Here is a 27,549-nt window from a genome sequence, read left to right as displayed (position 1 = left end):
AGTAATAATGGACGAGAAAGTTAGAATCCATTGAAGTTATTTATGAATGTGTATATGAAACATTCAGACACACATTGGACATTGAAGACGTTGTCGTTATCGTCAATGTTGATGTTGATGTTGTAACAAGTATCCGAAGAAGAAAAAAGTAAAGCGAAAAAAAATAAAACTTCAAAGTTGATTCAAGAACGATCATCATCGTTTCATTTCGTGATCCAACGTCATTCATTTTATTCAATGTAAACTTTTACTTTTACTTTATTCATTTGCTTTTAATTCCATTCGATTTAAACCTTGATAGAGAATAATGTATCCTTAAACATTATTATCATCATCATCATCATCAAAGTAGATTTTCATCATTGTTCATATGTATACATATATATAGTGTTAAGACCAATGATTGTTCAGTGAACTAAACATGAATCTCTCTCTCTCTTTCTCTCTCACTCTTTCTCTCATCTCTATAAAAATCAAGTTTTTCATCTTTATAATTTTTATCTAATTCTTAATGTGTGTTTGTATATGTGAAAGAAAGAAAGAAAGAGAGTAACCTACACAAAAACAACTTTTTTTTACAATAATAATAACAATATATATATATGGACTTTATGTGACTAGATTATAATCTCATTTTAACATATATATATGATATATATTCATTGTAAATTAAAAAAAAAACTTTTCATTTACTTTCTACGATAATAATCTTTTCATGGATAAATTTCACGAAAAGATTTCCTGGACCAAGGTTAAAGGTAGATTTGATTTGGAGCAAGGTTTCGTAATATGTTTTCTGTGAATAAATGGCCTGATGGTTTGACTTGTTTTTTTTCTTAAAAAATTTTATTTTGATGTACCCGAATGAATTTCTTTTCTCGAAAATAGTTGATTCATTCATTCATTCATTTTTTTTATGTTGCCAGAAAATATGATGAATGAAACGGTAAAGTCAAGTGAAGAATCAAGCAAAAAAAAATGAACCGGAAATTCCCATGTTTTTTTTATATATTTATATTTATATAAAGACCATACATCAAAGTCAATTTTATCCATTTTTTGTTGTTGTTGCTGTTGTTGTTGATAACATTATTTCCGTTTTATTCCATCATCATACACAACAGTAAGCAAAACACCAAGATGAAAGAATGAAAGTATTTATATGATGAACACCTTTGAATCGATGAAATTATTATCAATATGTTTTGATCACATTTGTATATGATCGATGTCATCAATCAATATGAATGTGATGAATTACCATAATAATGATGATAATAATTTTCTGAAACTTTTTTGATGGGAAAAAAATCCTATTGATTCAACCATTCAACTTTGACATCATTTGAGGTCATTTATTCAGTTTTGAGTCAAAACTGAATAAATGAATCTCAGAATTGAATTGAAATACAAAATCTATTGAATGTTCTGTATTAGAATGAATCTTATGAAAATATATGAAATTATAATTTTCATCATCAATGTTAACTTTTTGTTGTTGTTGTTGTTGATGTTGTCGTTGATCATACTTCTTTTATTCTTTATCGTCTACGTATACATTTTTTTCCACCCACTATAGAAAAATGTATGTTTTTTGATCTCGCTATTATGATTATCATCGTTTGCTGCAACTACTGTTGATGATGATGATGATGGAACGATATGGATCGCTTACAATGATGATGATGATATCACATCAGTTATAATAATTCGAATGAATTGTGTGTGCGAACATTATTGTCATTTGTGATGATGATGATGATGATGATAATGGCAATAACCAACTCAAACAATGAACTGAACTTTTTTTTTGTTAGCAAAAAAAAAAAGAAGAAGAATTCGATATTGGATGAAATGAAAGTGAATCCACACCATATTGCCATATATTGGATATATATTCTGACCTCATAAAATGAATGAATGAATGGCCATATATGGTTTGTTGTTGTCGATGGTGGTGGTGGTGGTGGTGGTGAATGGATGATTCGAAAATGATATTTCACAGTGAGAGAATTATGTTTCGGGTTACACTGCAATAGATCATTTTTAGATTGTCTGAAAAAAAAATTTCATCTTTTTCCATCACAGACACACACACACACAGTTTTTGTCGCATATGATTCATTGATTCATTCATTAATCTAAGATGTCTAGATAATGGTCAATGGACAACTACTAGGCATCGTTGGTTTTTTTCCAAAATTTCCATTCCAACAGATATAGGAAAAAAAACGAAATTTTTTTCCATGTTTTAATTCAATTCTGTATCGAAGAATCGTATTAGAAATTTTTCAATTATAATTTGTGACATTAATGTCTACTATTATTGATTGATTTTTCATCTGTTTTTTTTCCTGTTTCATTGTTTCATTTAAATATAGGTCAGATCAACGATTAAAATCCACCAAATCAAATTGAATGGAAATGTTTATGGGGATGGACAACAACAACAACAACAACAAAAATCATCAATAATTTGGCAGTCAATTAATCGAATTTGATTGACAAAATAACAAACATATTCGAAAACCATCAAGCACCGAACATCATTATCGTTGTCAAACAAAAAAAAAATAAACTTAAATTTCAAAATTCATAAGCATAATAAATAATTGATTGATTGATGACAACAACCAGATAAATATTATGAAATATAAATTTCCTTGAATTTAGTTTCATCATCACAGCATAACATCATTTATGAATAATTTAGTCTCAATTTATTTTGTGAAAGTAAAAAAAAATTGTTGAAATGATTTGTTTGTTTTGTGGCTCAGAAAGTCGAATCAAGATTCCACAAATTGTGTGTGTGTGTGTGTGTGTTTTTTTGTGATTTTTTCCATCATCATCAACAACAACAAAATCGTGTAAATTCATTTACTGTGATTATCAATTTAGAAACAAACGTTAGCAATAAAAAACAACCATAAATAAAAAATTTCATCAAATTCTTTTTTTTTCTATGTTTCATTTTTGTTGTGTGCCAAATTCCCACAAAAAATAACCATCAAAACATTCATCATGATCATCGTTTTGGAGAAAAAAACCATATAGAATTGTGTTGTTTGTGTGGTGATGTCCAATTTTTTTTCCATCTATCATCTTTTTCATTCAAATTGTATCTGTGTGAATGAATGCGTGTGAATGTTTTTTCGGTTTTGATAGTTGGTTTCGATTAGAACCATACTCAATTGATATGATATGATTCATGTTTTATTAATAAATCAAAAAAACCTTCGAATAACTAATAAGAAAAATTACGAAAAATTCTCGAATCGAATCAACCACCAATGCGCCGACACATACATTAGTATGAACATTGTTCCAAGAAATCAAATCGTCAATTATGTTTGCGAATTTTCATTTTCATTTTTTCGGAAATTATTTCTTTTCGCTTTCTCATCCAGATTAATCGAATGACAAACATAATTTCAATCAGTCTATTCGAATAAATTGATTATGATGATGTCCACGCTCATGCCCGTCATAAATACTGTTATCATTTCAGCCCAAGATTTTCATCATCACAATCATCATCAACATCATCATCGTCATCGACATCGAAATCATTCCAGGAAAAATGTGGCCTTATTTCTAATACAAATGAAAAATTTATTAATATTTTTATCATTTACAATTGTGTTTATTGATTATTCATTCCAATATGGTAATTTAATTAAATTATTCTTTTTTTTCAATTGGCAATTTCTTTCAAACAAAAATTCTCATTCTCTGTTTATTTATTTGTTTTGAATCTAATTAGGATACTGTGATGCAAAACAATTGATCTCATCATCATCATCATCATCATCATCATCAATGAATCCATCACGATTTTTTTCACAACAACAACAAAAACTACCATCGATACTATTGTTGCCATCAACGATACCATCCACGATGACAACGACGACAAAGACGACGACATTAGCACCAAAACCTGAACATAAAAGTAAGTGTCCAACGATGGCTGTTTTATTTCATTTCATTTTATTCAATGAAAAAAAACAGAAAAATATGAATGAAACAAAACAGAGAATAAATTTGTCAAATGTAAATTTGACAATTGATAAATGGCATTGCATTTGAGAAAAGAAAAGAAAAAACTTTTGAATGTCCAATGAAGAAAATAAAATATTCAAGTCAAACTGTCGAAATTTCTTTGGGTTTTTGGATTGTGTTTTCGTTTTTTTTTTCGTTTGTTTGTTTCGGCACTGGAATTCCATGAGAAAGCAAAAAAAAACGGGAAAAAACTTTTTAATAAGCACAAAATGTTTCCGCTGGTACACCCACACACACATACACAAATGCATGATTCCATCAATATTTCGGCGTGCTTCACTCGTGTGTTTGTGTGTTGAAATAAACGAAATTTTCGTTCTTTTTTTTTGTTGAAACAAATGTTTTCATTTTGTTCGATCTATTTTTTTACATTTTCATTAATTTTAATTTTGTTGACTAATTACTCAGGTCTCGCTTGGTCACGAATTCGACGATGCAGACGAATCTTTTACTGTTACGAAAATTTAAGCAAAAAGTTTTCGTTTTCTATAATAATCTGTTTTTCCAGGAAATGATTTGCCGTCTTTTTATCATCATCGAGTTCAATGTTTCTATTGATAATTCTGATGAAAGAAAGAAAAACGAGCACTTCAAAAAAAAAAAATTCTCCAGAATTTTTGCAATACATTGCTTAAAGTTCTTTTTTTTCTTTTGAAAAAGAATCCCGAGTTCAAAATCTTATCGTTTATCAAAAAGATGATGATCATGATATCACGATTCATGTCAAAAGCTAAAGATTCTATATTGAAAATGAGAGGAAGAAAAAAAATTCTTGAATTTTTTGAAAAAAAGATTTGCCATTCCTAATACAAATAGAGCAATATGTTAACAATGAAATTCACCTCTATTCTGAAAAAAAGACCCATTTAAATGACATTTCAAATTCCACAAATGAATAATATAACATGTTCTGTGTTTTGGTTGTCATCACCATCAACATCATATTTGAATAGACATTGAATGTCCAATGTTGAAATTCATAGGAAAAAAATTCTGGTTGGTGTTTCAATTTTCTCTCCTTTTTTTTCATCTGAAAAAAATCTTGTTTTTTTATGAATCAATTTTTCGATTATCTATGTTCCGGCATATTGGATGGTTTCAATTTCAAAGTCTATTTATCCGAGTTTTTTTCGTTTTATGTTGATCGAAACATTGAATAAAAATTGAACAATATCATGTCATCATCATCATAATCAACCATCAAATTGTAGAAAATTGTAATTTCCAATTTCATTTAATCTCATATAATAGATTTATGAATGATGACAACAGCGGCAGCAACAACAACAACAACAATGCAAATCGTATTTCGCAAGATTCATATGACAATAACACAAACAATATAAATTCAATTTGATTTTCAATTCTAAAATTGATGAAAATTTGCTTATCATGTGTGTGTGTGTGTGTGTCCTATAGCCAGATAGAGAAAAAAACAAAAGGCGACGAAGGAAATCGGCCAAATCAAATCGTGAAATGGTGATGAAATGAAATGAATTAAAAATTCTAATTTATTATTTCATTTATATCGTATTAAATTAATATTTTTTCACATTTCTCATCTTTTGTTCCATTGGTGTTTATTTTGTTTTCCGTTTTGGAAATTGTCTTTATAGAATTTTTTTTTTTTGTTTTCGAAAACAAATTCTCGAAAATAGCTTGTTCACATTTCATTTCATCCATTTAGTGGTGGGTGAGTATCCGGTCGGATTGTTGTGTTATCTGTTTGATTCAATGAGGATGTGCTGCTGGTGAACAAACGGGCTCAAACAAGAAAACTTTTCAATTTAGATGATTTTTTTCTGCTGTTTATTCATGAATTATCATTATCGAACGTTTTTATCGATTTAAAAGAAAAAAATGAAAATTTTACTTAGTGTCAATCATTATCCATGTTATGATCAGTGTTACAAAATTGAAATTTGTCCACTTTATTTCCATTCTATGTATTGATTATATTAACTTTTTTTCTTTTTCACTATTTTTCCAATTTAGCATATCCTGATCAAAATGTACTTGTCGGTCGTATAGCACATTTACCATGTCATTTGGCTGGACATCAATTTTTCGATGATAAAGAACCTGTACAAGAATCGGAAGATGATCCACCACCTGAAATATTATTACAGCAACAGCAGCAGCAAAAACAACAGTCACAAACAAATATACAATCATCACAGCCATTAGATATGATACAATTGATACTTTGGTATCATGGTGATGATATATCCGGTTCACCATTCTATAGTGTTGATGCCCGTTTACAGCAACAGCCATCATCATCATCATCATTGATGAATAATCAGAATGATTCATTCAATACTAATCAACAACAACAGAATCCAATTACAAATCAATGGAAACATTTTCTAATGGATCCATATAATGAACGTGCCAAATTTGTTGTTAATCATCATACTATTTATAGTAATCAACAACAACAAGAACAAACAACAAAAAAAATATTTGACAATTTTCAACAACAACAACAACAATCAGGAAATATTTTAATCAATCCATTTATGTTGATTATTGATCCGGTACAGGAACAAGATCAAGGCCTTTATTGGTGTCGTGTTGATTATCGTTGGACCCGTACAACTATCTCAAAAGTAAAGCTCAATGTATATGGTATGTGTTTTTTTCCACATTCAAGTCAATACTGATGATGGAAACCATAAAGAATCTTTATGTTTGAATTCAACATTATCATTATGATTCACATTAAAAATATCGTCAAATTCACAAACATATATTTAGATATAAAGCATGAGAAATCCAGATTGAGAATCGAAACCAAAAAAAAAAAAAAAAAAAAACAATAGAACAGCAGTACATTACACATTGAATGAAAAAAAAATTATTTAAATGTCAGTTGAGCTGGTTGTGGTGGTGGTTCTCTTCCTTTTTCTACATAATCACACACACACACACACACAATCATTATTCATTCATATAACCACAATCATTGTGTGTGTTTGTATCACAGGGAATCACCAATGTTGATGATGAGAATCTTCTTTATTATTAGCATTATCATTATATACGGATGTTATTTTGTTGTTTTTTTTTGTTCAGATCTAAATCCATTCATATGATGATGATGGTGATGGTGTTGGTTTTCGTTTTCGTTTTCCTTCCTTTTTTTCTTGTTTGTTTGGTTAGAACGAATGTGAAACAAAAATGAACAGAATTTACTCATTTATTTCATTTTTATAGCTTAGAATATTTTTGCAAATAATAACAATAATAATGATGATGATGATGATAACCCATAATTATAATAAACCCAATGAACAGTGTTTTGTTTTTCTCTCGTTTCTTTCAAACAATATTTCTGCTGATGTTCTATGATGAAAAATTTTATTTTCCTATTTGAAATCAAACAAACAAACAATTGTATTTTGTTTTTGATCTCTTTTGTGTTTGTGCTTGGAATAAGGGTATATTTCTGGGTTAGTAATTTTTTTTTGAACATAAAAAGATATACTATGAAAAATTAATTATTGAACTACATAATTGAATTTAATTCATCATTCAATTCTAATTGATGATAACAAAAAAAAAACATAATAAATTTTTTGTTTTGATTTTTTCCGTTTTCTTATTTCTTTTTTTTTCATCACATTTTTAATTTAGTTCCACCAAAAACGTTGACAATCTATTACTGGTCATTTACATCGATTATTCATCATCAATCATCATCACCAACATTATCATCAGAATTTCTTAATAATAAAAACAATACGGAAATTGATTTATTTGAACAATTTAAACTTGAATTACAACAAATTCTTTATCAACAACAAACATTATTGTTGAATCAAAGTCATAATAAGAATCATCATTATCAAACATTATTTAACCACCATCGTTGGCAATCATTATCATCATTTTTTCCATTGAAAGTGATTGAAATTAAATCAATTAATGTTATGATTGATTCAAGTGCCCCTAATAAACAACAACAACAACAACAATCTTCATATCAACAACAACGTACACAATATATACCGATTATCAATGTTGATGAACATTTGGATGCAATATTCGTATGTGAATCATTGGGTGGTGAGTAGAATTAAAAATTTGATTTTTTAAAGAATTTATAAAATTTTATTTATAATAAATACGAACATAAAAAAAACATTTATATGAAAATGAGTGACATTCACGATTAAAAATTCATTCAATGAAAACCAAACGACATATTCGATCCATACATATAAATACGGGTAAAGAAGATTGTAATATGCACGAAAACAATGATAAAATAACTCAATAATCCAACACCGATTACAATTGCCAACACTTTCAATAAATCAGTAATGATAACAAACCAACAAACAATAATGGCCATGAGTAATTTTAATGCCAGAAAACTTTTAAATGAGAACAAAGTTCTTGGAAAATAACGTCGATCATTTTGTTCAGGAATTTCTTCATCTTCTTCTTCATCATCATCTTCTTGTTCTTCATTTTTATCTTCTTCTTTTTCTTCATCATCTTTTTTTTTCTTTTTTTTTTCTTTTTCTTTTTCTTTTTTGTCTTTTTCTTCTTCTTCCTTTTCTTTTTCTGGTTCTTCATGTATTGTATCTAATGACATGCCAAAGTATCCCCAATCTTCATCTGGTTTACCCATTGTTTTTTTTTTTTTTTGATTAGAAAATTTACTTTTGTTTATAAAAAATGATTCAATAGTTTTAATAAATTTGCTTTCAATTCAGTTGTGTTGTGAATGTGATTTTAATGTAACGATTCAATGTTTATATTTATACAAAATCACATTGATTCTAAGCTGGCCAAACAAATTAATCAACAATAACATAATGAAAAATATGAATTTTCAATGAATAATAATAATAATAAATTTATTTGATTTGAATAATTTTATACAATCAAGAATTGAATTTCATTTTCAAACAATTCTTACTTTTTCCCATTGTTATTGTTGCTATTCATTTGTTGTTTGAAAACTCGAGAGCCCAAAGTAATTTTTTTGTTTTGTTTTGTTTTGTTTTATTGCAAATAAAATGATAATAAATTCATTCATTTTGCTTTTACTACACATCTCTTTATTTGGAACATTGGTTGGGAAAAGTCAAAATTTTTGATATTTTGTATTAGAAAACATGTCTTGGTCTGTGTAAATATCTTGATAAACAATCCAAACACAAACACACACACACACACACACACACATACTTAAAACTTTCAAAAATATTATGATGTACTACTTCAGGGCCTAGTTGGCCCAAATGTTTGAATGGTGCATGGTTGTCCATTTCATATCGATTCTTTTGCCAGAAAAATAATTCAAAAATTCTCTCTCTTTCTCGATCTCAATAATTCAGATATACTTTTCAGCATCTCGAACCATTTTTTTTCGTTGAAAAAATTAAAGAAAATAAAATTTTATATTTTCTTTATATTCACATTTGTAAATTGAAATTTATTTCAACAGAGAAAAAAATCTGAATCTGAATCCAAAATCAAAATCAAAATCGATTCGTTCGTTCATTCATTTTCGATCATGGCTGTTTGTTGTTGTTGTTGTTGTTGTTTTTCATCGAATCCAAATTCAATTCCATTCAATTTGATGATGATGATGATGAGGATGGAATTTATTTTTCTTGGTTCCATTTTTTTTTTATTCTCCAAATTCATTTCATCTCAATTTTTGGTCAAAAATTTGAGTGGTGAAGTGAATAGTTTGTATACAAAATTGTTGTGTGTGTGCATAGTATTTGTGTTCATTGAGATATGAAAAATATACAGATAAAAATTTCAAGTTTTATTTTTGGTATCCAAATGTTATATATTTTTTTATGATTTAGAAAAACTTTGTTGAATGCTCAATAAAAAAAATTCTCTCATATCTGATATATAACATGTGATATATTTGTCCAGATAAACAACAACAACAACAACAACAACATCAAAGGATGATTGACCATCATATAAAAATTGATGATGATGATGATGAGTTCAATGTTTGTTTGTTCAAATTCAATTCAATTTATTCAATTGAGCATTTTGAAAATTTTTTTTTTTAAATTTTGTTATTGTAACTAAACAACACGAAGTAAGGTAATAGAAAATGTTTGTTTGTTTGTTTCCTTAAGTGTTTCACTCTTGTGAATGAGAGATCGATCCGGTGATCGAGTAACCGAGATGAAAAAAAAAATTCCATTTGTGTGTGTGTGTGGCTCAAACAACAATCTTCAATAAATGTCTATTTTTCTCGTTCCATTTTTTTTCAGAGTGAGTAAAACTTGAACAAAAGAATTCTGGAAATTTTTATATTTAAAAAGTTTTCGTTTCGAATAAGAGAGACAGAAAAAAAAACATTTCAGTTTTAGTATTTTTTTGAGCATCTTGTTATTCTTGAATTGCTTTGACAATTTTTCTTTTTTAATGTTCACTCACTCTAAATATTTTTTCCTTTGCTTGGTTTTTCTTTGTTGACATTTTTTTTTATTTTTCTCTCCCTTCCCCCCCACATTTCTCTCTTTTACATTGTTCAGTCAAGTTGTTTTCGGTCGTATTTTATGGACAAAATTTTTTTTTTGTTTTCAAAAATTGTCCATCCATGTCCATATCCTGAGATGTTTTTTAATGTTCCATAACCATGTTTCCATCAATTGTCAGTAAGAAATTTCGTTTTCTGTATACATTTTTTTTCTTTATCTCTTTCCCGGTTTTCTAATCATCATCATTGAATGAATGAATGACGATCGTCATCTTATTTTTCGGATTATTAAATCTTTCATCAGATCGGTTTCTGGTATTTTCCGTATGGAAATGGAGTTTTTTCACTTTTTTTCTCAACAATTGTTGGTGTTGAATGTAACAAGATACTTGTTGTAATAAGAAAATTATTATCAAAAAAATTTTTGTGGAAGAAATACGAAAAAAAAATTTGGTTTGAAAAGTTTTTTTTTCTTTTGTGCAGACCAATGTCATCATTGCAAATAATGATGATGATGACAAGCAGACAGAAAAAAAAATTTCTACATCGTCTAAATGTTTCGATGACCCTATGTTCATATGTGGATGGAAAATTTCTTTTTCACTTTATACATACGCCACCAGTATCTTTTTCCATTTACCCTCACACTCCCCCACCCCCCCAAAAAAAAACAACAGGAAAAAATAGGAAAATTCATATAATCATCAAGTCAACACCAAACATTTGGAATCGGAATCTTTTTTTTTTCTTCATTTTCGGTAATTTTTTTTCCCCACTGTTACACATGTATTTTAATCGAACACGAAAATAAAATAAAATTCATTACATCACGTATTAAACATTAGAATGGTGTATAAACTTGCTTGAACATACACAAGTCCTTTCCAAGTTTCACATTCATTCATTTATTTTGATTTCAACATCAAAACTTGAACAAAATGGAATGAAATAAAAACAGAAAAAGGACATCTCGAAACATTTTGCTTGTTTCAAATATGAAGACATTCATTTTTCTTTCATCACATCTTGTTTTGTGTAAATTGGTCATCTGTTCAGCTGTTTTATTTTCTATTTGGCTATTTTTTTTTATTTGGAATTTTGGTTGTTTTATTTTTTTTAGCTCTTATTTCCTCTATGTTGTATATATATAACAAATATAAAAGACACAAAACTCGTCCATCGTGTGTTTATCATCATCCAGATTTACGTTGAATAATATATCCCTTGAGATCAATTATCCGACCTTATTATTATTAACCAGATTTATCTTTTTCGGATTCATTTTCCATCATCCTCTTTAAACATTGATAATGAGTGTTTTATATGTGTTTTTTTTCCACACGTAAACCCGTGAGACAACGAACGTAAAGTTATATGGTTATTTTTTCATTTGTTTGTTTCTAGCTGATGTTGTCGTTGCTTTTTTATTTGAACATTTTTTTTTGATTCTATTCCATGTAATTCTCAATGTGAATGAATGAAAATCATGTAATGGAATTATTCATGAATTATTTAATCGGTTGTGTTATACATACTCCTGTGTAAGAGATTTGTAACGACGAAATAAAACGTATAATAATATTTTGTAACAAAATTCTTGTTTTGTTTTGTTTTGTTTTTTGCCATGCATGACATCGACTAATGTCATGTCCGTAAAAAAAACGCAATGAGTAAAAAAAACAAATTAGTGTTATGGGAAAACAAATGGAAAAACAAATTAGTAAAATTGTTTAACGAGAATAAAAAATATATATTTGGCTTCATTCATTCATAACCTAGAAATCTGGTTGTGAATAACTTGAATGAACCGGAACTTGTATATTCATATAATACGTGATTTTGTTCAGTGATATATATGTGTGTGTGTAGTAAAATAAATGTTGTTTTTCTGACCATTTCTCTGACCAAATGCCCTACCCCCTCACTCACCACTATAATTATTTCAAGAGAAAACATTCAAACACTATACTTGATAAATTTCGTTAACCAAAACCAATTGCTTATGCTATGTTGTTGTTGTTGTTGTTGTTGTTGTAAAATCTAATCTAATTTACAATCTTATAAACATTACAATAATAATGGAATAATTTTCTTTTGCAACAACATCACAGTGGTAGATTCTATCACTAAAAACAATACTAAAACAGTAAAAAGTGTTGAGTAAAAATTCTCGTACAATAATTGTGTGAAATGAAGATTTATATTGTAAATAATGTTATTATAACGAATAACAATCAACCAAGTTGATTTTTGATTTTTTTTTTTTTTGGTTTCTCAATTACTGTGTTGTGTTTATATATGTGTTGTAAATGTCTAATTCAAATGAATAAATTTTTCACTTTTGAACCAAGGATGTGTGTAATTCTATATACTTGAGACAAGTATCATCATCGTATGTGATCCATGAGTGATACACGAATATAGTAGTAATATTATTTTTTTTTTGTTAGTTTAAATGGACAATACATGACCAAGTGGATTGATGATGCCAAACACTCACACACACACACACATATAATATACATACACTTATGAACATTATGATTATGATGATGATTCATAATGTGGCCTAAAATATTATTAAATATTTACCTTTTTCTAAATTATTATTATTATTATTATTACCGTTTGACCTTTGCATTTGTCGAAAGTTCATTGTACTTTAAATTAATATATTGTGTTATTATTGGTGGTATTCAATTGCATTTCCGAAGAAAATTGAATGAAAAAATGAATTTCAAGAATTTTTTTTTTTTTTTTTTTGGTTCATAAACCCAAACAAAATGGATTTATATGAAACGGATAAGTTGCCATAAATTTTGGTATCGGTATCAAAAAACAACAACAAAATCATCATCTTTGAAGTATAATTATTTTAATTGACTATTTCCATTTTTATGATGATCATCAATTTTTTTTATCCAGTTTTTAGTTCCATTTCATGTTTGGACCATTGCTCCATTGCTAACCTTGCTTCGTTTACAGCGTGAACACTGTGAGAAAATGAAAACAACGAAAAAAAAGATGCCATTATCATCATTCCCTGTTTATTTTTTTCTGAATGAGATTTTGAAAGCATTGTTTGGAAAAGATAGTGGATAGGTGGACTTTGGGATTTCCTTTTTTTTCCACACAATCAGCCATTTTTTCTCTTTGTTTGGAGAAATTAACGATGAATTTCTTTGAAAATAAAACAATTTAGCTGACCAGGTCTGATCATTTATTAGGATTTAGCATTTGTTCAACAAGCTTTCATATAACCTGGTTATCCATTTTTTCAATGGTCGGTTGTTTTTTTTTTCAAAACCAGGAAAACACATCTGCACACAGCTATTTCAATAATGATCGGTAATTTTCTTTTTGTTTTTTTTTATTATTTTTTCCCTTTTCTATTGTTGTTTTTACTATTCAGGAATTTTTTTTTTCATTCAACATTTTTTTCCGTGAAATAAATAAATTTTTTTTTAAATTCAAATTTGTTTCCTGCCAAATACAACAACGACAACAACAACAAAAAAAATGATAATCAACGAATGAAAAAAAAGCGAAAGTGAGAGAATATTTATTTCATTAAATTTCATTACACACATACATTGTGTCAAAACTTTTTTTTTGAAATAAACAAACAAACCAAAAATATAAGAATAAATAACAAATGATAAACGACAGAGATATATACCTATATAATACAGAAATGGACAAAAAAAATGCATTTTCCACCATCTAATTCTGGCTTTTTTCTTTCATTTTTCACTGCTATTGTTGTTGTTGTTGTTGTTGTCGCCTTATCGACTATGAGAAGATCCTATAGGATTCTGGAACTTTTTTTTTCTTTGTTTTTGTTACAAACAAACAGAACCTATTGGAGATGAAACGATTGTGAACCAACAACAACAACAACAACCAGTGTGTTTCGGGTATTTTTTTTTCGATTCGCTATCTGGCACTTATTTGTTTTTTTTTTTTTGGTTATGTGATGAAATTTTATTTTTTGTTTTTTTTTTTTTTGGTCATAAAAATAATAATAACAAATAGCTTTGACAAAGGGTGTGTTGTGTGTATTGACAAACTTTTTTTTTGGCTTTATAAAAAGATGAAAAAAAAAATTTTTTAAGTCTGAAAATAATGCCAAAAAAACTGTGAATTCTGTTTCTAAACAAAACAGAATAAACAAAAAAAAATACAATAGAACAAATCGTAATACCTCGACACACATACAATGAACATAAAACCAACCTAATATTGAGCTCAACATCAACAACAACAACAACAACAACGATATTAAATTGGATTGAATTAAATTAATTTTTTTTCTGTTTCACGTTTCCATCCAATACACACATTGTATCCATTGTGTATGTGTGACTGGCTGAATTTTGAAACAAATGATATGATGATTATATAAGCTCTCTCTCTCTCTCTCTCTCTCTCTCTCTCTCTCTCTCTCTCTCTTGCCATTTATAACAAATATGAAACGTGTATGTGGGGGAAGGGTGGGGAGGATTTATTTATCTTTAGTTGAGTTTGGTCAGGAGGAGCTGAAAAGAGATTAGGTTATATTTTTCATATTTTATGAAAACGTTTTTTCGTCTTGATCTTTTTTGGGATTTTTTTCCTTTTTTGTTTTGTTTTTGTCGATCGGTGTGTGTGTGTGTGTGTGTGTGAGTGTGGAAAACAGAACAAATTCTGAAAACATAATCCACTTATAAGCGATCTTTTGCTATATATCGAATAAGAATTTGATTCACGATTTTTTTTTCGTTTTGTTCTTTGGTTCAAAAACAAATTGAACTTGAAATCAACAACAACAACAGTAACACAAATAATCAATAACAAAACTTGATAGCAAAAAAAAAAATGAATTGAAATTTATTATCATCATCATCATTTTTAGATGAAAAACCAAATGAAATTTTTCTCTGAATAAAGTGATGAAAATATTAATGTTTTTTTTTTGTTGTTTTTGTTTTTTGTTTAAAAAATCTGAATATTTTTTGTTATATATTGGATTATTATTATAATAAACTTTCTGTTTTCGTCGCATCGCATTTCTACGGTTAGATCACCTGTAGTGTTGAATGTTTCATTTAACGTTGTTGTTTTTAAAATCATTGTCTAGTGCAGGGAAAAGATAATAATGTATCCAAGTGAGAATCAAATAAATCTTTTTGTCTTTTTTTTCTATTCATCCATAAGGTACAAGATTTTCCTTTTTATTCCAATTATTGTAAGTTAGTGTGATGGAACGATAACATTTACCGGTTTGTATTATGTGTATGTTTGCGGGTATATATATATTCTTTGGTGTTCTATGTCAACCTAAACGAAATCAAACATAAACATGTTTTCGGTTATTTTAGATATTCCACCATATATCCAATAGACCAGATCGATCCATATATTATATCCAAATGAGTCAATGTTTTTTTTTCTTCTGATATTTTATTCCATGACATTCAAGAGTCTTTGATGTTTATCGTTTTCGTTTTCTTTTCTGTTTTTTCATCATTTGATTATTATTCTAACATAATTGGATGATGTTATTGTTTATGCGATGACCATCATCGAACAACAGTGACAAAAACACCGGTTTGTCATTGTTATTGTTCAATCATCAATATGACCTGTGTCAATATTCAGTCTAGCTATTTTTTTTCACTATAGTACATCACTTGCACACACACACAAATATAAAGCCCCGAGCTTTGATGTATAAAAAACTTTTTCATAAAAATTTTTGTATTTTCTTCTGGCATTTTCATCATTGTTGTTGTTGATAAGATGATGAACACCAGATGTATATAATTTTATTTTTTTTCAAAAAAAAAAACCAGAAAAAAATGTATCGAAACAACAGCAATAATAAAATGATAACAACAACAACAACAACAACAAAACAAATGTATAGCAATGAAAAAGCAGCCAGGAAACATAATAAGGAAAATATTTCACAAATATATGTCTTGGGACATTGTCTTTGAACAATACAAGCCTAGTCAACACTATTTCTCTCTCTCTCTCTCTCTCTCTTTCACTTTTACTAATGATTATTGATGAAATATAACAAAACCATTGATGAAAAGCGCCAAAGAAATTATCCCGATTAATATATAACACCCACAAACATACAGAATGAATGAATAGATGAATTTTCAGATTATGATCATCATATATATAGCCGTTTACTTGTCGCAATTGTTAATATATCATAGCAAAATTTTCATAAACCAAAGTTTTTCAACAATAAAACAAAACTTTACTATCAACAACAACTCTTTTTACAGGTGATTCAAACATTTTTCGAATTTTTTTTTTTCTCTTAAATAATGATTCTGATTCTGATTACATCTATATTCTTTTTTTTTCTCTTTACGATCATTACCTCATTCATTTTGGTAACATTGTAATATTTACAACATTACCAGCAGGATTTTTTTTTGTTCTAAAGATGAATCGTTTTTTCTGTCGTCGTCGTCGTTGTTGTGTATATGTTGTGATCTAATTTATTTTCATTTAGGCTTGATTTATTTTCCATTGATACGATGATATGTTTTGTGTGTTTACTTACTTGCATGTTTGAATTTATTTGTCGTGAATGTTTTTGTTGTTGTTGTTGTTGTTGTTGTTATTGTCATCATTCATTACATATAGTTTGATTTGGTTTTCGTTTCTGGTGTTTCACAAAACAAGAATCTATTCTTAATGAAGACAGACCTATTGTTATTGTTGTTGTTGTTGTTGTTGTTTGGTTTTTGATAATGATGATCTTGATGATCACACCTACGTGCATTATAGACACACATTTTATAGTTGTAAAAGAATTTCTTAATTGCTGCAGTTTGTTTTGCTTTTTTTTCTGATTTTTGGCATTCACAAATTCATTTATATATTGGTGTGGAATAGTATGATGTTTTTTCTTGTTCCTATTCCATTGAATCAATTTTCATTTTTTGCTTGAGGCATTGTTGAAATGGGCAAAAATCAAAACAATTCGCCGAGAAATTCGTGAAAAAATCTAAAGAAACTTGAACATCTTTCTGATTTAATCTTTTTTTTCCCATTCATTTAATGTTTTTAAACTGGGAATTCGATTCAAACATTCACGCGATGGGCATTTATACGAATATTTAAGTTTTTTTTTCTGAAGCAAATTTTTTTCTCATTCTTGAATTCTCGATGATTACATCACGAATTTTTTTCCATCATTGAATTTTGTGAATTTTACGATTTTTTTTTTTGTTTTCGGAAAATTTTCAATTCAAAAAAAAAATCAATTTTTTAAATGTACAAAAAAAACCAAATGCACGCAATCATCATGAGAAAAAAAATCAACTGGAAGAAGATCGATCCAATTGGATCATAATCATAATCATTATTTGTTTATTCTATTAGATATTCTGTAGATGATGATGATGAGAGAACGAATATTCTAAAAGTAAAAGTCTTATTTACTTTGGCCTCTTTCTCGTGCTCAGATTCTTATCATATCCAAACAAACAAACTGAAAATATTCAAATTCTGATTTTTTTTATTGATTTTCGACCATTTTTCTTCAGATATTCATATCTTTGCTTCATTATGAGATCGTCATTTGTAACAACAAATTGAAATAATATAATATAATGGAAATTAATGAATTTTCATTTTTTTGATCATTTTTTTCAATAATAATAACCATCATCAATAATTCATCAATCGGATTGATCAATGATGATCAATACGATTGAAGTCCCGTCCAATGAAATGTGAGTAGTGAAAAAAGTGAGAAAAAAAAACAAAACTCCCACCTATTGTGAGCACACTCACACACAGCATTGATGGTTTTTTCCGAATTTCTTACCAATTTTCAAATCGTTTTTTTTCTTTTTTTTTGAGAAATGGTTCGATACGAAAAAAAAGTAAAATATATTCCCTAGATTCAAAACACTAAATTCAAACTTATATGAATGATATCCAAACTGACTGATATTCTTTAAGAAACAAACAGAATTTCAAGCTAAAAAAAATATATATATAAAAAAACCGAAATGAAACGATCGAATCCAATCGATTTCACAATGATAAATGATGAATCGAAATTCGAATCCCGAATCTTGAATGGTTGGCCATCAGCTCAAATAAAATTTTACTTCCACCCGAATTTTTTTTCACCACATCTCCCTCCGTGTAAAAAAATGACATCATCAGAATCGAAAAAAGAATTTTCTCTCCTGTTCACGTTTCACGGTACAAGATTTTAGTGATCTAGTGACGAAAGAAAAATGGAATTGATCCATACACACACACACACACACGCACAAACGATGACACACACAGAAAACATAATTATATGTGCGGACAATTTCAACACCGTTATTTTGGTGTATGTGTGTGTATGGGTAATAAATAATGTCTGTGTTTTTCTTATCCATATAAAAAACGAATGAAAAATTTTATCCAGCTGATTGATGTTTTTCTTCGTTTTTTATTTATTGATTTTTTTTGTTTTTGCAGTTTTTTTTTTGTTTTTCAAAATTGCTTAGTTTTTTTTATGGCTTCAATTTTTTTTAATCTATGATTTTTTTTCATTAAATTTTATTCATCGCTAGGTAATCCATCACCAACAATACATTGGTATTGGAATAATCGTCGATTAGATACAATGGGAATGACTTCAACGATATTTCAATGGCAAAATTTTACATTGAGATCAACATCATCATCATCAATGGAAAATAATGATTCACGATTCAATGTGATCAATATTGGCCTTGTTAAGAATCAAACGATTTATGATCATATTATTATTCGACATTCATCATCATCATCATTATTTAATGTTACAAAAAAATTACCAACATCTGAAAATAATTCAAAACATCGAATACTAAGCATATTATTTATACGACATATAGAACGTATGGATCAAGGTACAATCATTCGTTGTCAATCAACAAATTCACCACAAGTGCCTCAATCAAAATCATTGAATAAATTATTCAAAATTAATGTTAATTGTATGTATCTCTTTATCTATGATGATGATGCTGAATTCCATATTGAATTTGAATTTATTTTTTTAGTGAATCCAACAAAAGCACAGATTGTTGATGTAAGACGTGATGGTATGACCATTGGTAGTATGGTACATGCTACATGTCTTACATGGGGATCGAAACCACCAGCTAAAATATTCTGGTTCATACATGATCGGCCATTATCGGATATTAGGTAAATCATTACCATGATTATTATTCAAATTTTCATTCATTCATAAATTACATGGCAAGAAGAAAAATGTAGATTAAAAAAACTGCGAATTTTCAACTACAATTGCAATATAGACTAATTTCATCTGTAATTAGTATACAATAATTGCCGGAAATTCTTTGGGAGAAAAAAATTCCGCAAATTTCCGTTTCACACGCCCATTATGTTTACATTTTTGTTATCTTCGGTTCTTGAATTGAGTCTGGAAAAAAATTCAGAACAGATAATTGAGATATTTAGGACTTTTATGCATGAATATTCTGTTGCTATTAATTAATTGACTTTTTTTAAAAAAAAAATGTTTAATTATTGAATTAATTTTAATGTTTTTTCTGCCTACAATTTTTATTAGTGAAATTATATTCGATACAAATATGACGACAAAATCACAGGTTCATTTTCAATTACAATCAATTGATAATGGTCGTCAATTAACTTGTATTGCCTTACGTTTACGGAATTCATACGATTTTGAGCCCGAATTAAATCTGGAACAGCAACAACAACAAAATGATCATCAACGTCCGAATACAAATAAAATCGAAACGATAATCATTGCAGAAATTCTTCAACAACAACAATCATCATCATATCGTATGAATAGTAAAAAAAATTCGTGGATCAATATAGAACAACGAGAAAAATTGTCCACAGAATCTCAACAACAAACAAAAAAATTTATCAAAAAACGTAGAAAACAACAACAACAACTTGAAAATCAAAATAATACTCAAAATGGTGGTGATGGTGATGAGGATGTGAACAACATTGTTATTGGCAATATCAATAATAATCATGGCAATAACATGAATCGATCCAAAACAACGATCGATATCAATGGTAAATTTTATCGATAATAACAATCTGAATTCTATATGATAATGATGGTCATTATAATTTTTTTTATTGTATTATAGACAATTCTTCTGATGGTGATATTGATAATAATAGTAGTGGCAATAATATTGATGATGATGATGATGGTAATGATTATCAACTTGTTCAAAATAATAATTATCATCATATACCACGTTTTTTATCGTCAACGAAATCGATGACAACGAAAACAACAACGTCCATCACCTCAATGATTCATAATTATCGTTTTAATTTCTATGTTTATGATCAAATTACATTGACTGTTGAATGTAAGTTTAGTGTTTTTTCTTTTGATTATATGAAAGAAAAATCAATTCTTTTTTCGGTTGTTTTTTTTTCGAGTGAGAAAACTTAACAAGAATCATAGAATTTTGTAACTTTAAAAATGATTTTCATTTTTAAACATCAAAAAGATTTGTTACAAATTTTGATTCTGTTTCGGTACATGAATACTCTTAAACTAAAAAGCTAATTGAAACTAATATTTTTTCTTCTAAAACATCAACGATAAATATGGATTCTCAATCATCTTAATCTGGATTCATTCATATTGATAGATTTTTTTTTTTACTTTCACTTCGAAGATGACAACTTTGTTTAAAAATTTTATTTTCGAATCATTTATCTTAATAATCGATTCGATACTGAATATTGAATCACTCATACATAGTCACGAATCCGGAAAGTGTCAGAAACGAGAGAGAGAGAGAAAAAAAAAATTCCAGCCGCTTTAAGTATATCACCATCAATCTAGAATTACAGAATCGAAAAAAATCCAGGAAAATTTTTTCAAAACATAAATGTTTAGTAGTTGTTTATATACCGCACATGCATTTTTAAGATGATTCTTATTAAGACGCTCATGAGAACTTATAAATGTTTTTGTTTTTGTTGTTATTTGATTCCTTATTACTCATTTTTCTTAGACACACACACACACACACACACACTGAAAATCAACTGAGAAATCGTTGCCAAACAATATTTGATGATTTCTCTATAAAATAAAGATTGTGAACAAATTCGAATGAAAATGAATGAATGAAACGTGCAAATGTACAATATTGAAGGATATTATTATGATTTCGAAACTTTTTTTCCTGAACGATGAACAGATTTTTTTTTGAGCTAATAAAGTGTGTGCATGTATGTGTATGTGTATGGAAAAAATAATTTTAAAGTTTGGCAAGATTTCCGTTTTTTTTTGTTTTATCATCATCAATTTGATTGAAATTTTTTTTCTTTTTTTTTCTTTTTGGTTTTCTTGTCACTATTTTTTTTTTTTTTTTTTGATCGTCTTTGGAACGTCTTTTGCCGATGCTGATGTTGTTGTGGTTATGGATACGTGATATATCGATGTTTTCTTCCTTTTTTTTCTGGATCGACATAACTTGATGGTTATTGGTTTCTGTGGTTGTTGTTGTTGTTGTTGTTGTTATGGTGTATTACTCAATATCGATTATAGATTTACCAAACATAACAATCGATATAATGGAAATATACGATGGAAATTCAATGATGATGATGATGACTATCCAGGAACATCATAAACATCAACATCATCATCAGAATAGAATAGTCAACGTTGATAATAATGATATTAAAACAATGAATTCAAATACAACAACATTCGATCAACAGAAATTGAACAATCGAACATTGTATGATAAAAAAACAGCAACTACTACTACTACTACTACTACCGGAACTACATTCCACAATAATAATAAACGTAATAACAGGAACCGGAAAGTATTTGTCAAAAATCGTATAAAATTACGTTGTATTATTGATTCGAATCCGGAACCATATCGTATTCGTTGGCTATTGAATCATCGTGATATCACCTTGTTGTTCGTATCGAATGGTAAGAGAAAAGAGAATTGCAAAAAAAAAACAAAACGAAAACCACACATTTTTATTCAGAAATTAATTTCATCATTTTTGCTTTATAGAATATCAATTATTGGATAAAAATCGTACACTTTTAATCGATGGCGGCGGCGGTGGTGGCGGTGGTGGTAGTCTAGGTCGAAAACATGAAGGAAAATATCAATGTTCAGCATATAATAAACTTGGCCGTGGTGATTCATCCGAGCTAATCATTTCTGTTCTACGTAAGTTGTTTGTGTAAAAGAAAAAATCAACCATTGTTTTTTTTTGTTCACACACATAGAATTTTCAAACTTTTTTTTGCATTGAATTTTTTCCGGTATTGTTTTTACAAAATTCTAGAATTTGTTTAATTGTGTGTGTGTGTGTGAGTAGTGGATATTTAGTAGAAAGTTTTCATAAAAAAAATTCCAATTATTTTCATCCATTGTTGGTTGGTTGTAATTTTTAAAACTTTTTTTTTTGTTTTAATTTTGATTTATTCCAGGTATTTCTAAAGAAAAAAAACGACAAAATTCCAGGTGTTTTTTTTCATAATTATTTTTTTTCACCTTTTTCATTCAGTTTTAATGAATGAACGAAACGTTCCCACCTCTGCTTCATTGAAACAATTAAAACAAAATTTATATTTTCAAGTCGATTTATCACACTGGAAACAGTGGATAAAAGTGCCACAAAACATTGTTTTCGTGTTTTTTTTGTCATTGAAAGAAAAATGAATTATTTTATCATTATTTTTTTTCAACAAAGGTTTTTTTCGGTTACATTCAATTCAAATCCTTTTTGTTGATGTCGCGCATGTGCCCATCATCATAGTTTTATTGATATTGATTGATTTGATGAATGATGATGATGGTGATGTTTTACAATAAACAAATGCATTGTCATCGTTAGTAGTTGGTGGTAGTAGTTGGTTTCCAATGTTTTCACAAAATACTGATGCTGATGACTAATTGTTGTTTTTCGATCCTTTCGAGATGGGAAAAAAAGTTACAGAAATAAAATGAAAAAAAAATTCGATCGAACTACGACAACAAAGATTTGTTCTACGGCTAACGAATAACTGAAAGAAAAAAAAATGAATCGATTTCTTATACAAGTTTTTATATATTGTGTGTGTGTGTGTGTGAATGTATGTGTGTTTAGAATTTGGACCGATGTTTTTGTCACATTTAATTCTTTCTTTCTCTCTCTCTCTGTGTTTTTTAATGTTTCGAGAATTTCTGTCTCATTACTTGGTAATGGTTCTGACGTTAAGCTTCAAAAGATTTAATTCGATCACCAAGACAAAATTCAAATTTATTTTTCGCATTTGATTCTTTATTTTTTTCCAGATGATGAAAAATCGTATCAAAAAAAAAAAATAAATAAAAAAAAATTGCAGAATCCATCTATTCGAGAAAAATCAAATTATAATTATCATTGGAAAAATTGTGATTTTCCTTTGAAAAAAAAAAATTTCTGGCGATTTTCCTATTTTTCAATTTCACTTTCACACCTTATGTATGTTTAATTTGTTGTTGCTGTGTTGATAATAACTTGAACATGTAATTGACTGATTTTGGATTCTCACACCAATTGTGTATTGTCAATAATAAATAATAATTTGTTACGGAGTGAAAAAAAGAGAAAAAAGTTTTCTCAACAACCAATCGATGATAATTTCACGATAATTGACCATAATTGTGGCTATTTGAATCAATGATACAAAATGAAGAATACTTTTTTCTTGAAGAAAATCTTATTATACTTACTCGATTCTCTGAATTCTCAGATACTTTCTTCTATGATTTTTTTTTAGACGAAAAGAAAATTAGTTACCTGTTATGATTTATGATGCTTTTTATCTCAGGAATTTCTTTCTTCTTTTTATTCCTATGATTAAAATAATATACCCTGTAATGTTTAGGTATCTCATATAACAATTTCCGTGTACATTTGACTTATTATCTCTAATGATAATTAATTTTTTCATTATCATTATCATCATCAGTCTGATTTTCATTTTCATTGGATTTGTACAAGTCAAGTATGTGTATCTTGAAACCACCAGATAATAATGATTATGATGATATATCATGGGAATCCTAATCATCATCACAAATTGTTACTATTTTTTTCTAGTTGAAAGAATGATATCATATATAATTATCATTACTTTGTTTTAAATTATAATTCTGTTTTTGTTCAAAGTAAGAAAAAAAATTCAGAAATTTAATTATATTAAATCTTAAAAATGATAAAGAAATTTTTTTTTGTAATATGAAATAAATAGACTAACTATAACGAATCTGGAGCCAGAATGAGGCAATGATGTTTGACCAAAAAATTTTTTTTTTTACTAAATTCTCTCCATAATCTTTCTCTGATCAAAATGTCACATTTGATGTATGTATGTTGGTGTCTGTTTGATCTGAAAAGAAGAAGAAGAAGAAGAATTAATAGAATTGAGTATCTATCCAAGAAAAAAAGGTCGTATTATAATGTTGTTCAAATAAAAAAAAAATCCCAAGAGAAAGCATCTTCAATGATTATGATAATAAATCCTGTGCATATGTATAAATGAATCCAGAATCCTATTCCTATTTCCTATTTGATTAAATTGCTTATTTGTTGCCAAATTTACACCAAGCAAAAGTACTTGCATTATATAATCATAATACTAATAACAAAAAATCCGAAATTCATATATATTATGCAATATATATGACGGCGTCGAACGAAGCAAAAAAATGATGATGATGATGAAATTGAAATCAAATTGAATTGAAATGGATTCATTCACAGACACAAAGCAAATACAAATACATTGAGAGAACAAAGAATATATTATATTTATTCGAATAAAAGCGGAAAAAGAATTAAGGAAATGCAAACGAAAATGATTATTATGATGATGATGATGAAAATTGGAATTATTAATGAATTTCATTTTTTTTCTCATTTCTGGTTTATTGCTTGAATTTATTTTTCCCTCACCAATAAACCAATATTTATATTCCATTTGGAACACATATTGGCTAATTATATATGATGATGATGATGATGATGACAAATGGCGTGGGCGTTTTGTTTCTCAATATCCAAAATGTGTGTATGTTGTGTGCGAATTTTTTTTCCTTACTCTTTCTGTTTCAACATATATACTGAACAAAGGATTTATGTTTTAATTGAATAAATTTTTTCTTCATCTTTTAACGAAAAAAAAAGATTTTTTTCCTGTTTCTGGTTCGTCGATCCAAAAAAAAATTCTTATTCGTTATAAGTCGTAGTTGTCGGTTTTTATTTTTTTTTTTTTTTTTTTTTGGTGTTGTTGGTAAAACAAATTATGAATTCAAATGGGCGTCATTATTGTCGCCATTGTCGTTTTTGTTGCATGTTTGGTGATGACGTGTCTATGCGGTTTGTTGCTGCCGCGTGCGGTTATATAATTTGTGATAATTTGTTTTAGAAAAAAAAGAAAAAACAAATTGTGAAAAAAAATTCACACTAAGATCATATTACTTTCTTTAAAACTTGCAATGAATAAGATGATGGCAAATGAAAAAAAAATTTATAATAATGACAACGGCAAGAATAAATAAATGAACAGAATATTCTACAAAAATTTGCATGAATGAAAAAAAAGAAAATTTATATGCAGAAAACAAAATTCGTCCATTTCATTCATCATTCTACATTTTTCCTCCCCATTATTTAACAATTTTAACTCTTTTCTTTTTTATTTTTTTTCCGGTTTATTGATTCGATATATCATTTCATCATCATTATCATTATCATCATCGTTATGAATTTTGGATAAAATATATTTTGTAATATTAAAAATAGGACCACCAAAATGTGCCTTTAAATCACCATCAACGAAGAATCTATCGTCATCTACTACGACGATGAGTTTATCATCAACAACAACATCAACACATGTGACAAAGATTGATTCGGTAATCAATTATCCGGCAAATTTATTCTGTCAAGTTGATGCTACAATGCCATCATCATCATCATCATCATCGATGATGATTGATGATCGATTATGGATTTATTGGCAATTACCAAATAATCATTATATATTGACAATAGATCATCATGGAAAATTATTACGAATACCAATGAAACGTTTTGATCAATTCCGGAAATTACGGGAAAAATTTTCACCACCAATATTGTCATCATATACAAATGATGATGAAAATCGTTTATTTGATGAACAAGTTGCCGATCTACTTGATCTGCATGATCTTAATGATGATGATAATAATAATGATAATGTTGGCTATGATGAACAACAACAACCAGATATTAATGATTATCGTCGTATAACATTAGCATCGAATGATGTACGATCACGATTGACGATCATACCACGTTCAAATATAGATTTTGGTTTATATCAATGTTGGGCAGAAAATATTTTCGGTTCAAATCGTTATGAACCATGTTTATTTAATCTGACAAACAATGATTTCGATGTTGATGGTAACCAACAACAACGTAATCATCAAAAATCAGTTTGGAAAAATACAACCACCAACATACGTAATGTATTGAAACAAAAATCAAAACTTCCACATCCGGTTACAAATTGTACGACAACATTCCTGATCGCATCATTACTATCGATTCGTTGTCGACATTATAATTATTCCAGTTATTCATCGATATTTCATCGAACTACGACAAAGATTAATCATCAATCATCGATTGGCCATGAAGTTGATACTGATGATGATGATATTGCCGATCGTAATCTACAATTTCATCTGATTTTAAAAGAATTATCATCATCACACGATTCAAATCAATTGAAAAAAGATATGAAAACTCGAATCTCTAAGAACCGATGGCCAATTTTCATATCCAATCAATCAAATCCTATTGAACCGATATTTTTATTATCAAATCTACGGGCGAATTCTGTTTACGAAGCTATTATTTATGTTTCAAATGATTTTGGTTTTAGTGATCAAGTAAGTGTGTATATAATTCTGATTTTT

At 28.0% G+C, this 27,549-nt stretch overlaps 1 protein-coding gene across 2 annotated transcripts in view; it reads left to right on the top strand.

Moving 5' to 3' along the window:
- LOC124491082 (uncharacterized) overlaps positions 1–27,549 on the top strand; it is a 43,057-nt gene that overhangs the window by 13,233 nt on the left and 2,275 nt on the right. Inside the window, exons 2-12 of one of the 2 annotated variants that reach the window (XR_012832192.1) lie at positions 2,382–3,667; positions 3,764–3,952; positions 6,058–6,693; positions 7,702–8,133; positions 19,123–19,530; positions 19,597–19,744; positions 20,136–20,623; positions 20,701–20,931; positions 22,128–22,529; positions 22,618–22,779; positions 26,384–27,522. Coding sequence is in view for 1 of the 2 variants with exons in the window: in XM_047053690.2 (XP_046909646.2) it covers positions 3,460–3,667; positions 3,764–3,952; positions 6,058–6,693; positions 7,702–8,133; positions 19,123–19,530; positions 19,597–19,744; positions 20,136–20,623; positions 20,701–20,931; positions 22,128–22,529; positions 22,618–22,779; positions 26,384–27,526 (4,447 nt within the window). In the remaining variant the exon portion in view is untranslated. Of the gene's footprint in view, positions 1–2,381; positions 3,668–3,763; positions 3,953–6,057; positions 6,694–7,701; positions 8,134–19,122; positions 19,531–19,596; positions 19,745–20,135; positions 20,624–20,700; positions 20,932–22,127; positions 22,530–22,617; positions 22,780–26,383; positions 27,527–27,549 lie in introns of those variants that run through there. The other variant, XM_047053690.2, reaches the window with a different exon arrangement.

This window comes from Dermatophagoides farinae, chromosome 4, assembly GCF_024713945.1.
Source record: "Dermatophagoides farinae isolate YC_2012a chromosome 4, ASM2471394v1, whole genome shotgun sequence".
NCBI lineage: Eukaryota > Metazoa > Arthropoda > Arachnida > Sarcoptiformes > Pyroglyphidae > Dermatophagoides > Dermatophagoides farinae.
This window is presented reverse-complemented; position numbering and strand designations above follow the sequence as displayed.